Below are 13743 nucleotides of genomic sequence, written 5' to 3'. Positions count from 1 at the left end.
AAAAATCCAATAAAAGAAAAAACTATCTAAAAACGTAATATTATGCGTTTGGTGCTCAACAGTTGGTGAACAAACGTGTAATATTACGTGGTTGGCGCAGAATGAGTTAAGTGATATATTTAGGGCGATTTCTTTGTTTAGATTATTATTATTGCAGCTTTAAAATAATTCTGTGGTCATTCCTATGGTGTCTTTGATTTCTAAAATACCTCTCTCTCTGTCTGTCCTCCTATCAGCCATCGATGTTACATATCTTCTAGAGGAGGGAGCGGGGCGGCGGCTACGTCGACGGACGCTTGGATTTGGTGATTTTGTGGGCAGAAAATAACATTTTCTATGTGCCTGGGAAGCACATTACCCTTGGCTTTGTGAGAGAGAGGGCCGGGCCGGAACACACCCGAGAGAGAGAGGGCCGGGTCAGAACACACCCGAGAGAGGGGGGGGGGAGTGGGCCCGAACACACCCGAGAAGAGAGGTGTGAGGAAGCAAAGACCGCATCATCAAAGAGACACGTTGGGGAACCGACCGGAGAAAGGACCGTAAAGCGCTCCTGGGACCCCCTTCAGGTGTACCTTTCCCAAACCTGTCATCTCACACTCAAAAAAACTAAACAAAACAATAGGTTTGGGTGGGGAAACAAGGTTGTAAGCTGTTGTCTCTATGGCGATAACCTTTTTAATTTTTTTTAAGGGTTCACAAGGAGCACTCAGGGGGCTGTGGACCCGGACTCATTGAAGTGATGTGATGCAAAACATGTTTGTTTGTTTGTTTGTTTGTTTTTTTATTTTATAAACATAGGAAACATAACCCATGCACTTAAATGCATTGAACAAAAACATACACAATGGCAGCCTGCGATGTGATTTGGGAGATGCTGAAGAACGGAGGTATCCGTAACATTATCTATACAGACACGGGCGAATTAATTCATAGCCATGGCTATTACCTTTTAGTAAGAGAGAGGACCTAGTGGTACTGAATAGATGGCTGTAGGGAAGCAGCCATTGTTTTTTCAAATGGGGAATGAGAATGCTGGAGACTGGCGCCCTCTAGTGGGACTTGGCTGTGAGGACGAACTGTAATGTATGCCAGAGAAGAAGAGAAAAAACTACCAGGACTTTTGGGGAAAGACATATAGGAGCAATATAGGAGGAGCAGTGTGATTTAACACTGCAGATGAGCGGGAAGCAGGAACGAGGTCAGTCAACTGCACTTTCGGTACGTGGTGGATATCGTCAAGCTCCCTGTCATGTATCAATGAGGAAACACACTAATAATCTCACAGTATTGGAGAATGCAGTCTTGAGGAAAAAAGAAAAAAAAACAAGTATACACAATATTTTTTCTCCCCCCCCCCTGTCATAGCAACTCATTTAGGAACTGAGGAGGACGGGGGCATTTGTGTTTGTTTTAGAGTTAGGGGTCGGGAGGGGAGGTCCTCTGGGAGGTTTTTGTGTGCCGCTTTTGTCAGTCAAGTGTCTTGAGTTTTTTTTTCTTTTTCTTCGTGAGGCAGTCAGCTTCGCCCCCCCCCACCCCCCCCTCTTTCAGAAGTACCTGATTCAGTCAGCGTCGCCCCCCACCCCCCCCTCTTTCAGAAGTACCTGATTCACCAGCTTATCTAAATCAGGCGGCGGAACACTGGCTTTCACTGTTAACGCCTTAGAAACGCTGTGCTCCCCGACTGCCTTGCGTGAGTGTGTGTGTGTGTGTGTGTGTGCGCGTGCGTACACACTTTTTTGTGTGTGTCTGTAATCTGCCAGATTTCTTGAAGATATACATAAAAGAAAAAAAGTTAAAAAAAAATATTTTAAAAAAATTCATAAAAGAAACAAAAAAATAAGGGCTTGATGGCAATTAACAGTTTTAAGAAAATTATGGAAAACAACAGTTAACATGAAATGTATCGTGGCGGTCATATTTTCTTATATTCTGTAAGGGGTGGGGGTGGGACTGTATGTTGGGAGGGAAAGGGACTATTTTCCTTTTTTTCTTTTTTTTCTCTCCTTCAAAATGTGGTCCAGGTTGCCATGGAGAATGTTTTCAAATGAATATGAGATATGTGATATTCAATGAGACCCCCCCCCCCCCCCCCCCCCACACAAAAAAACCCTCTGCTAGGATGGGACCAGTTTAAGATGTCCCCGAGCTACGGACTGACACAGAAACGACAAGAATGACAAACTGACAGATGAGAAGACAAGTTGTACAGTGCCAAGTTATGTATATATACAAACTTTACAATGAGGAGTGTCTCCAAAAGCAATATCTTGATAATGGATTTTGTGTATTATTGTATTGTACAGGACTCAGCCCTATATGTATTATGATTATTATAATAATATTGTAATTTCTGCCATTTGTATTACTATAAAGAAGTCACTTAAGCTGGGAGGGAAAAGAAGAGAGGATTTGTTTTTGTCCAGAAAATCACCCCATAGCTGTCCTAACTGAACGACATAAGCTGAGTTTTTTTTTGTTGCCTAAAATTGAAATTCATCTATGTACTGCATGAGTGAGAAGAATGTCGAACAGACTTCATAGAAGGCTTCAGGACATAACGGTGACGTTGAAATTACAGCTTTGGCGCTGTAAGGATAAATGTTAATAATATTACTTTTTGAGGAGAAATATGCTCCTTGTTTTTTGCTGCAAAGTGTTGAACACTAAAAAAACAAACCAACATAAAAATGTTTATGATATTTTCAAAAAGGTGACGGAAACAAAAGTAAGCCTGTCAGCTAGATATCATGTTGTTATTTTCTTTCTTTTCTTTTCAAATAAGATATGGTTCCGTTTTGTGATATAGCAGTCATGGTATGATGCTTGTACTTGTGTTTGTGTGTTTTGCGTGATTTGTTTAGTTATTTTTAGACAATCACAAAATAAGATGCAAGCATTGTAAATGGCAGACTGGCAGACATTTTGTGATGTGTACAGTTTGTCAAAACTTCTTCCACTCGTTAAAAGTTTGTAATTATGATTATAAAGTCATGAAAATGCTGTTGGTTTTTACTTTTTGTTTTATATTCTATTTGTTTTGTTTTTTTCTTTCGTTTGTTTTTTAATAAAAAGCACTACATTATTGTGAATACAAATTGTTGCTTTGCTACTAAAAAGAACTGCTGGGATAGTTCAGCTGAATACTAAAATGTCTTGACATTTCAAATCTCTGGGCAATGACGCCAATACTAATGATTTATTCAGGAGTTTAGGATCTTAATTAAACTTTTGACAAAATACTTGACCTAACTTGGTCCTTTGCCATCATCGATCTCTGAAGAGGACAGATAAGTCCATGTTCGTGAGGATACTTGGAAACCATGCCTGATGCACCACATATTATAAAGCTGACTAAACCTTTCACTTTTGAAAACAAAATGACCCATTCTCAGGTTTATTGTGGTATTTGCCACACATGCACTTGTTGAAAACAGTGCAACAAGCGATTCATTTGAAGATGTCACCATTACGAGTTTGAGTAGTAACCCATAACATTTTATGGTTAGCATTTTATTTGTATTAGTCAAAACGGAGAACTAGAGGTGTAGTAGACTATATAGGCTATGTATCATCTACATTACTGAAAATGACAAACCTCTCAGTTCATGCTCATAGGCAAATTCTTAAATACAGACAACAGGGGATTGTATGAAGGTTACGCTAATTTTTCTACTTTAAAAAGCAGTCCCCGAGCTAATGCACAGATACTGTATGGCTTTGTTGACTATGCTATGGGGACTTTAGGATGACCCATTTAGGGGACCTGCTTACTCTGCTGCTGTATCTTATACCAGATGGTAGACACATCACAAAATAATAGCCTACCTGTTGAAGTCAACTGCATGTAACTATCCCCACTAGGCTTGTAAAATACATTCAAATCTCATTAACTCTTTTAAGAAAACAAAATAATGATTTACAGTCAGGTAATAATGTCAGAGCATAGAGAACATGAGTTAAGGTTGCAATTACGATGTATGTAATAGAAAAAGATTACATACAATCAGATATAGAATAATGAATACATTATTGCATGTCGGTATACACAATACAATTACATACCCAAAGAAAACACCACATGCACACAAAAACAATATTTTAGACCGGATCCGTGTACAAAATGTTTATCTGAAATGCAATTGGTGTAGTGGTATTAAATACATTTTAGTGTGGGGAAAATGTGATATAAATGTTTCCTTTCTCTGACTCCAACTAAAAATTGCCAGGGGGTATGTGGTGGCGTGGTGTGAACGGACTGTTATTTTCGGAGTAAAGGTGCATTTTCCTCAACTTCAGCGTCCCCAATGACAGCGAACAGCTCGGCAAACGGGACCAGAGTCAGACAACAATGCGAATACAGTCCTACAGTGCTGCTAATGCTAATGGTACAGTATGACGGACCATAATAATTGTAAACCCAACCCAATACAAACAGGCGTATGTTATTATGTTATGGTCTGGACGGTTGAAATAGAGAGGAACACCAGATACGAGAAGGAACCATCACAGAACCTTTGAATATCATGAATATCTCAGGGTTTTAGCATTATTCAGTACCTCTACAACCATTGCATTTCTGTACACGGACCCGGTTGCCTTTCTTTGTTCATAAAAATGCATTAAAAACAAAAATCACTAACAATTAAAGGAGTAGACACAGAGTTAGTTAGCGGTGAAGTTATTTTAAAAGCTATTTCAGACTGGCCTCTTGAGTCTTGTAATAAATCATTCACGTGCTTCGGGGGAGGAGTGAGAAGCATGCAGCTGCAGAGCCGCAGAGCCGGAGACCTAGTGGCGCTCTCAGGGCCGCGCTCTGACGGTCGCGCTGTGGGGACCGCTCAGCAGCGCCACCTACCCAATGGCTGAATTGGAGTATTGCACTGTGCGGGCACAGCTGTGAGATCCGCGTGAGGCCAGAGGATGTACTTTTGCTCACACAATATCTTGAATGAATGCGTTTATTTATTTCGAACATATGACTATTCTATGCAAGTAGGCGATGTCTAAGCTATTTTACAATATTATACATGAACTATGTGCAATTATGCATAAGACTACATAAGACACTATGTCAGGTAGTCTTGTGGTCAAAGTTATGTCTGTGGAATCATATATTTATTTTACATTTTTTGGACTTTATGGTGTTCTTGTTTTGTTCTTGACTTATTGTGATGTTTCTTCTTGACTTGTTTAAAGAAGACGTGTCCGGCCCATGGGGACATTAACGTGTGTTGTCGGGCCTTACAAATACATTTTATTTTGATTTGATTATCAATAAGGTAGGATATCTGGAACACACAAAGACACTATTTTTTAAATCACATGCCATGAAACTCTGGGACCTGGCTGAATTTAAGACTGCACAAATCATGTTTAAAGCACGAAACAATTCACTCCCGGGTAAGATCCAAAAATTCTGTTATAGAGGGGGGGGGGGGGGGGTTACAATTTAGAGGAGAGTCTAACTTCAAAAAACAGGCTGTTCATTCAACAATGTATGTATATTTCAGTTTGTGGAGTGAATATGAGTTGCATAAGATAATAGAGTGTGAAGGGGGTAGGAATACGTATACGTTTACACTTCATCCTACTCCTGCTTGTTTGTTTTTTAATCTGTTTATTACTTGTTAGTGTGGGTGACCACCCACCCACCCTGTAATATACTCTTTATTCTTTATTATTCCGCCGATTTTTGTCCGCTGTATTTATATTATTCAAATAGAATTCAAACATGTTCCGTTGTGATGTCACAGTATGATGTCATAATAGAACATTCTAGAACATTTGTGATGTCACAGTATGATAATAGACCATTTGTGATGTAACAGTACGATGTCATAATAGACATTCTAGAACATTTGTGATGTCACAGTATGATGTCATAATCAAACATTCTAGAACATTTGTGTATCTATTCAACAATTCTCTCAGAAGATCTCATTGTGCATCTTGAAACAGTACTGAACAGTACTGAACAGATAGACTAAACAACATAGATTGATGCCTGCATTTCTCAACCAAGGTGCCTTGCCTATACCGTTTTGCTGCGGAAAGAGACAATACAGACCCTCTCCTGGCAGTGCACAGGCATCACCCACACTTTCACAATTTCCCCACGCACAATTGTCTAGTTTTTTATTATTATTTATTTTCTATTTATGTTCGAAATAAATAAACGCATTAATTCAAGATATCTGGCCTCGCGTGGATCTCACAGCTGTGCCCGCACAGTGCAATACTCCAATTCAGCCATTGGCAATTCAGCCATTGGGTGGGTGGCTCTGCGGCTCTGCAGCTGCATACTATTGGGAGGAGTGGTCATAGTTACTATAGTAACGGTCCGACGCCCTGCAACAGTTTGTCACAAAGATGTCCAAAAAGCGAACTAAAAGCCAGGCAGTAAAGCCAGGCACGAACAATGTTATTGTTGAAGAGAACCCGACAATTACAGGTTTGAAAAATCATAATTGAAAGCATGTTTAAAAAAAAAAAAAAAAACCGTAGCTAACGTTAGTTGTTTTTGCTAAACGTCCAGCCTTTTTGTTGTTTCTAGGACCGAACATAGATGAAACATGTCCTGCTCAGAGTTTTGGTAAGACTTATGTTTGTAGACTGTATCCATCCACTCCAGGTATATCCGTTTTCCGTTACATTGCATCTCCTGTACTACTTCACCTGTCACTACTAGATAGGTATATATGGATGAAAAGGCATGTGTCTGATAGGGATATATTATTAAAATATTGTATAATTGGCTGATATGAACATAGATAATGTATGTAAAAGCTAAATAGTATATTATGCTGTATTGTATTATGAATTAATTATGAGTAGGTATTATTGTATTGTATTATGAATTCATAAGGCGTATATATTTTTATCTTGTATTATGAATTTGATTAGGGTTTTTATTGTTGTTTTAATTGTCTGTATGACATGTAAATGTTGTGAGTGTATAAGGGTTTTTATTGTTGTTTTAATGGTCTGTATGTCATGTAAATGTTATGAGTGTATAAGGGTTTTTATTGTTGTTTTAATTGTCTGTATGACATGTAAATGTTGTGAGTGTATACGTCTGTAACTGTATTTTATGTGTTATGGACCCCAGGAAGAATAGCCCCAGCACTGCTGTGGCTAATGGGGATCCAAATAAACTTAAACTTAAACTTTCTATCTCCAGATGACTACCAGTGCTCAGGTAACCTGGAGATTGACTTCCCTGAGCTGTGTGCTCTGCTTGACATGAAGGAAATCCCACCTGTCAGAGTCTTTCCCACAACTAGAGACAACATGGGTAAACAATACACACACACACACACACACACACACACACACACACACACACACACACACACACGCATACACATTTCAATATCTTTATTTATGTTCACATTTTAGACAAGAATCCTTGAACACAAACAATAATAGAGGCACAACCTTTTTTAATCTCAAAACAACATATATCTAGTTACATGAATGAATGAATGAATGAAAACTTTATTAACAGATTGCAGAATGGGTACAGTACAGTACAGCTCAATACATACAATTGTTAAGGGGATGCAGACCAGAGAAAGACTTTCGTCTTGTTTACATCAGGGTCCCCCATTTTCAATTCATCGTAACATATATGACATACATGACATACAGATAGACAGTACTGCTACATCTATACATTTATGACATACCAGATTTGCAATTACAGTACTGTTTGTGATACAAAAAGAGTCCAGAAAGAAAAGAGTATATACATTAGGCGTAGAAACTGTACATTGGATTGGGTAGGTGGGGGTGGGGGGGGACTGTACATTGAAGGTGGTTGGGGGGGGGGGGGGGGTAGGAGGGGGGGGGGGGTTGGGTAGGAGGGGTGGGTGGGGACTGTACATTGGAGGTGGTTGGGTGGGGGGGGGTTGGGTAGGAGTGGGGGGGGGGGGGGGGTTGGGTAGGAGTGGGGGGGGGGGGGGTGGGTAGGAGGGGTGGGTGGGGGACACTGTACAACTGTACAAACAACACTGTACATTGGATTATTGACAAGACCATACTTGGTAATTTACTGTACATTGGAGGGGGTTGTGTTCGGACATTTACAGGGGCCAGTTTCGAGTTGCAGTCTCCCTTAGGTGTTTTTTGAGAGTGTTTTTGAAAGTGGGTAGTGATTCACATTCCTTTACAGCTTTGGGTAGGGCGTTCCACATTGATGTGGCATAATTGCGAAACGTGTTTAGTCCCTTGTTTGAGCCGAATCTGGGTTTAACATGATTTGTGGAGCTCCCTCTGGTGTTGTGATCGTGGTATTCACTGACCTTTGGGAAGTATTTAGTCATGTACATGGGTACCTTGGTCGTGTAGTGTATCTTGTAGACCAGGCCCATTGCAAGTTGCTGTACTCTGTCGTCTACTCTAAGCCATCCTAGGTTGTCAAAGTGGGCAGGGGTGAGGTCACTGGGTTCTAGGAGTAAGGTCAAGCAGTAGTCTGACCAGTTTGTTTTGAGATGTTTGTAATTTTGTTTTTAGCGCCTTTGAGGTGCTTTGGTACCATGAGGTGCAAGCATAGTCGTAGTACCCTTGAATGAGTGCTCCTGCTAGAGTCTTCAGGGTATTCTTGTATTCATAGTCCGAGTCTATGGGTTGAGTACAATTAGCTATCACAGATTATAATAATATAATGCAGGACTTTGGAGAAGTCTTTATAATGAATGAATGATCATTACATTTATATAGCGTTTTTCTAGACACTCAAAGCGCTGGGTGGCCTCCTTGCCACCCAACCTTGGGCTAGCAGGCTCAATGGCTGCCATACACTGGCACCAGGCTGGCACACATCACACTACACAATGGCTGAATGGCTCAGGAAACAGGGACTGATACAGTATCAGCTAATTAAGGGGGTGGGATGATTAGGTGGCCTTGATAATAATAATAATTGATGGCAGAGACCTGATTGGGAATTTGGACCTCAGCGGCCTTGACCAGGGCTTGAACCATGTAATCTTCCAATCATGAGTCCGGAGCTCTACTAATGTAGCCATGCTGCCGGTGATATAGAGCAGAACTTTGCCAATGCCTTCGCTCTTGGTTTGGACATTACCTAGGCTTTCAAATATAAACACCAGTCATTTACATTAGTCCCCAAGCTGTTTAATAGCATCCCTGAGCAGTTGATACTTTAAAGGTCCCCTGTCTTATAAATGGCCTTTTCCAGTGTTTATCATTGTTTTCTAGCAATGGGGGTTTGTATCAATGGGGTATGTGTCTCTAATTCTAATTTTGGCTCATCAGTCTAGTCTCGAGTTCACAAGATCCTCCCTCACTCAAGCCATTCTGATTTGACTGTTTTGCTGACGTGAGTAAGGCACTGGTTGTAGTCACCGCCCACAATCAACAATTCGCTCAACAACAGAGCGAGTGGAATTACTTCCTCAAACGGGTAACGTGCGCGGGTGCCGACAGAGACAGCAGAGAACGAGCGAGAGAGAGGGAGAGAGAGAGATAGAGAGGGAGAGCGAGAGAGATAGAGAGGGAGAGAGAGAGAGAGGGACACAAGCATTTACACACAACCTCCCGACCGCGCACAGGAGTGTGTGTGTGTAAATGTGTGTGTATGCGCGGGGCAGGAGCTTCTCCACTCGCATATCACTGTCAAAATATCGTTGCGCATACTCCCACGCGTGCGCCCGTCTTCCGATCCATGCAATAATATTCACAGGGGTATATATTGTCATTTGAAACAAGTTACCAATGCATTGTCCCATGGGATTATGCCCCCCGCGGCCCCTCACCAGGGGCGGGGCTAGGGGGTGGCTACTTGGGCTCAAGCCCCGAATGTTTTCTGAAAAGCCCCGAATCTATTAATCATTGTTACATGAAAATATGTTTGCACCAGATTTAGCAGAAGCTAATTTCCATCTGTAGTCTATCCAGCTGCTAACTGTATTTGAGTGAGTTAAGTCTTGGTGTTATGGTAGACTCAGACCTAAGCTTTAAATCACAATCAACAAGTTGACAAAAACATAATTCTTCCACCTTAGAAACATAGCTAAAGTACGGCCATTTATAAATCAAAAGGACGCTGAAAACCAGATCCATGCCTTTATCTCAAGCCGACTCGACTACTGTAATGCATTCCTTACTGGCCTCCCGAAAAAATACAATGATAACTATTTTATTGCAATGCACTATTGTATTATTTTATTATATTTTAGTAACTATTTTATTGCACTGCACTATTTTACTTTGTATCAGTGATAATCAAACTGTAAACAAAGACGCATATTAACACTTTCAGCGCCAGATGGCGCTGTTTACTGTTACTGTTGAAAGGCCAGCGCCTTTTAACATGGGGATACGTGGCTGTGTTTGCAGGCCTAAAGCTATATTATATATTATAGCTATGGATCTAATAATATAGTCAATTGTCATTGAGTTTCTTCTGGTCAAGATGCAAAAAACAGATAATTTTTCCATCCATACATTTCCGTTTTATACCGTCGTCAATATGAGTGTAGTTTCAGGGTGGTCTGGTGTCATTTCCAAAATGACAGACACCAAGCCACATAGTTTCAAATGGAGTGCAATAGCGGCTGCAAGGTGTTAGGCGGTGGTATTGGACTTTTGAGATCTCAGACCCATCCCCAGTGATAACACAGGCTGCCGGCATGTCTTTATGAATGGAAATATCGAATAAAAGAAACAACGATGAAAACCCGACTGTAGTGGCTATTTGTCAACAACAACTAATAAAAACTAAAAAGCCACTGAAGCACCAGGGCAGCGAATCTCACGCAGATCAGGAAGTCCATTGTCCAGACAGCATTTGACAGTTTTGTGGCATTTATTGTCTGTTAATCAAAGAATACAGAAAAATTATGTTTGAAACTATATGATCTCCTGACGCTGGTAAAAACCATATACCTTCCCTGATGCCTACTGTGCTATTGTCTCTAATTACCTAAATACACCCAGCTGTGCTTCCCAATTGCCCAAAACCCCTTCAAAGTAAAAGCATTTAGCTGCGACTCATAATAACTTAAATAATATGGCTGTAAACAAATTAATTCTACAAAATCACATAACAAATAAATATATTAAATAAATGTGAAAATAGTTAATAGCTCCCACACGACTATACTCTGGTATTCGGGGCTCCTGGCGCTCAACGTTCGGCGAGTTAACCCTATATATCTTAGATCCTAATATGAAAAACAATGTGATTTAATGTTCTATGTCTTACCTTGACTTTGTCTATTTTACTGCTATCTATTTTATGCTTTATGTCTGCACTTTATGCATTGCTCTTGATCTGCCAATGTTGTGCTCATTTTATGCCTGTCTTTTTGTACTGCTGTGAAGCACTTTGAGCTGCAATTCTTGTATGAAAGGTGCTATACAAACACAGTGTATTATTATTATTATTATAAATTATTATAGTTTGCTTCATTAATTAAAGGGTGTGAATTTAAGTGTTCTATAGTGCCTTTTGTCCGCTTTAAGGTGGTGGTATAAGTTAAAGGTTGTGGTGTCGAAGTAAAAAAAATCCACAGGCACCTATCTGGGCTAAGCCCTGGATCTCCTACAATCCTAAATCCGCCCCTCACCCCCTCGCCCGTCCCGACTCGGAATCCGCGAAACCGCCACAGTCCAGGAGAGAGAAGGGGGGAGACCGGGAGACGAACTAACGCACCCACCACAGAATGGCCCGCTAGTTAAAAAATCCCACAAACATCTCTCGTCGCCATCTGTAATGGGAAATATTAAAAGACAAAAAATCCCATCCTCGTCGCCATCTGTAATGGGAAATATTAAAAGGAAATTAATTAGTATCCCCCTCAATCTCTCTATATCTCTCTCTGTCTGCTAGTGCAGACTGTGGGTGACTGTCACTCAAAGCGCTTATGGGAGGAGCCCAGCCCAAAACAGCTTGAAATTTTGAAGTGGAAAAATGCTGCTTCAGGGCTTGTGTCCACCAGGGACGTTTTATGAGTTGTCAGCTCCTTTCTGTCATTCATTTCTATGCTGGAGAAGCGACAGGCGCGCTCCTCTTCCCAGCGACGCGCCTCGCGTTTTATGAGCTCTGGGCGGCAGCGTTTTTGGTCGGAGCGCTCCCAGCTCATAAAGTTGAAACTAGTTCAACTTTTGGGAAAGGAGCGCGCTCATCAATGTAACTCATCGAGGAAGGGGCGGAGCCGCGGCTGGCGTGAGCCTCAGAAAAACGCTCTGAGCTTTTTTTTCTTCTTTTTTCAAAGCGGTCCGCCTTGAAAAAAAGGTTTTTAGTGGACACATAGCCTTAGAGTACTTGATTAGAAATACAAAACAATGAATTTTTTTGAATTTTATTTTACAGATGTGTTCCATATACTCACAGGAATTGTGTAAAGTTGCCCAAATAGTGAAAGGAATAGCAAGACATGTCCGCTTTAAAACCTTGGTAAGAAATACCTCTTCCAGACTGTAATCAAAAGTACACCCTACTACTAAAATGTAAAAGTACTGTCCTCATCAACAACAACCACATCTATTGTATTAGCTGTAATTTGAAAATACATCATATTCAGTATTACACAGTTTGAACATACTAGTTTAAACAGAAGAGTATTTGTGAATTTGAACAGAATATGGAGTATCTGGCATTATGTCCTTAAAACCTCTTAGCATGCAACGTCCCACCGGCGGGACATTTTTAGGATGATTTGCCCACCGGCACTTTGGCGACCCCTAGTGGCTTGGGTGTGCATATTTTGTATATATCAAAATCCGACAAAATCCATTCAGCGGTTCTCGAGTTACATGCCGGTATTTGAGGCTTGTGCAAAATACACGGTATTGCGCAAAATACCACTCCCGACTCTTGGCGCAGTAGTTCCGTCAATCTAGATCCGATCTCGAAAATGATTGTGGATCGTTGTAGCCAATGAGTGTGGCTTATCAATGAAACACCATGTGGGGATGTATGAATCTAAAAAACTAAAAAAAACTAACGAGCGAAAACAGGAAGAGAAAAACAGCCGAATGAATTGAAGTCTATGAGAAAACTCAGTTTTTCTTTTGTACACAGTTTACCAAAATCACTCCTAATCACTCATTTCTGAATGGATCTTTATGAAATTTGGACATGTACTACATAAGGCTTCAGGCTACGGGTCCGTATGGATTTGTAATCCATACCACCTTCTGGGGAAATACTACCTCTGGACTACTAACTACTACAGAAAAACTTGAGTAACAAGTTTTCCTACAACTCAAGTTCAGACCTATGTTACTCTATTACTTTAGCACTAAAAGTGAATTCTTTATCTGGAATCAGAAACTTCAGAATGTCATCTTTCAAAAGAGACCAGGCTCATGCATGTGCTATAAGTATAAAGTATGTTGTTTTGGTTTGCAAAAAAAGTATGCAGTCCTCAAGTTCAAGTACAAAAATTGCCACTTTTCTGCCCGCTTGATAAGAGCTTAACTAATAACTCAACAATGCTGCCATGCCTTGTTACATCCCTTTATAAACATAGCAGCCCTTCAGAATATGAGACAGATTCAGTAACTGGATTATTATCAAACCAGGGTTAGGCCGACTTCACCTTCGATCATTTAAAAATGTATATGTTCAGTTGCTGATGATGGTACATCCATTCTCATTAACTTATCAATATAAGATTGCATAGTACAAACCTCTAATTCCAAAGATCTTTGACTATTTAAATTTGAAAGAAAATCCACTTCCCAAATGCATTGAGTTGAAAGTCTATTGAT

General features: G+C 40.4%; 2 protein-coding genes across 3 annotated transcripts in view; both read left to right on the top strand.

The window, feature by feature from the left end:
* The window catches only part of ash1l (ash1 (absent, small, or homeotic)-like), a 78202-nt gene extending 75119 nt beyond the window's left edge, over window positions 1-3083 (top strand). For both annotated transcript variants that reach the window (XM_084313255.1, XM_084313254.1), the window contains exon 27: window positions 237-3083. In XM_084313255.1, coding sequence (XP_084169381.1) covers window positions 237-328 — 92 coding nt within the window. In that variant the 3' untranslated portion in view covers window positions 329-3083. The remainder of the gene's footprint in view (window positions 1-236) is intronic.
* lrrc71 (leucine rich repeat containing 71) overlaps window positions 845-13743 on the top strand; it is a gene marked incomplete at both ends in the record, with an annotated part of 30653 nt that continues 17754 nt past the window's right edge. The window contains 2 exons of the mRNA XM_084311919.1: window positions 845-887; window positions 7181-7294. Coding sequence (XP_084168045.1) covers window positions 845-887; window positions 7181-7294 — 157 coding nt within the window. The remainder of the gene's footprint in view (window positions 888-7180; window positions 7295-13743) is intronic.

The sequence above is a fragment of the Notolepis coatsorum genome, assembly GCF_963971535.1.
Source record: "Notolepis coatsorum genome assembly, chromosome: 4".
Lineage (NCBI taxonomy): Eukaryota > Metazoa > Chordata > Actinopteri > Aulopiformes > Paralepididae > Notolepis > Notolepis coatsorum.
The sequence above is the reverse complement of the archived record's forward strand: the minus strand, read 5'-3'. Positions and strand labels throughout refer to the sequence as shown.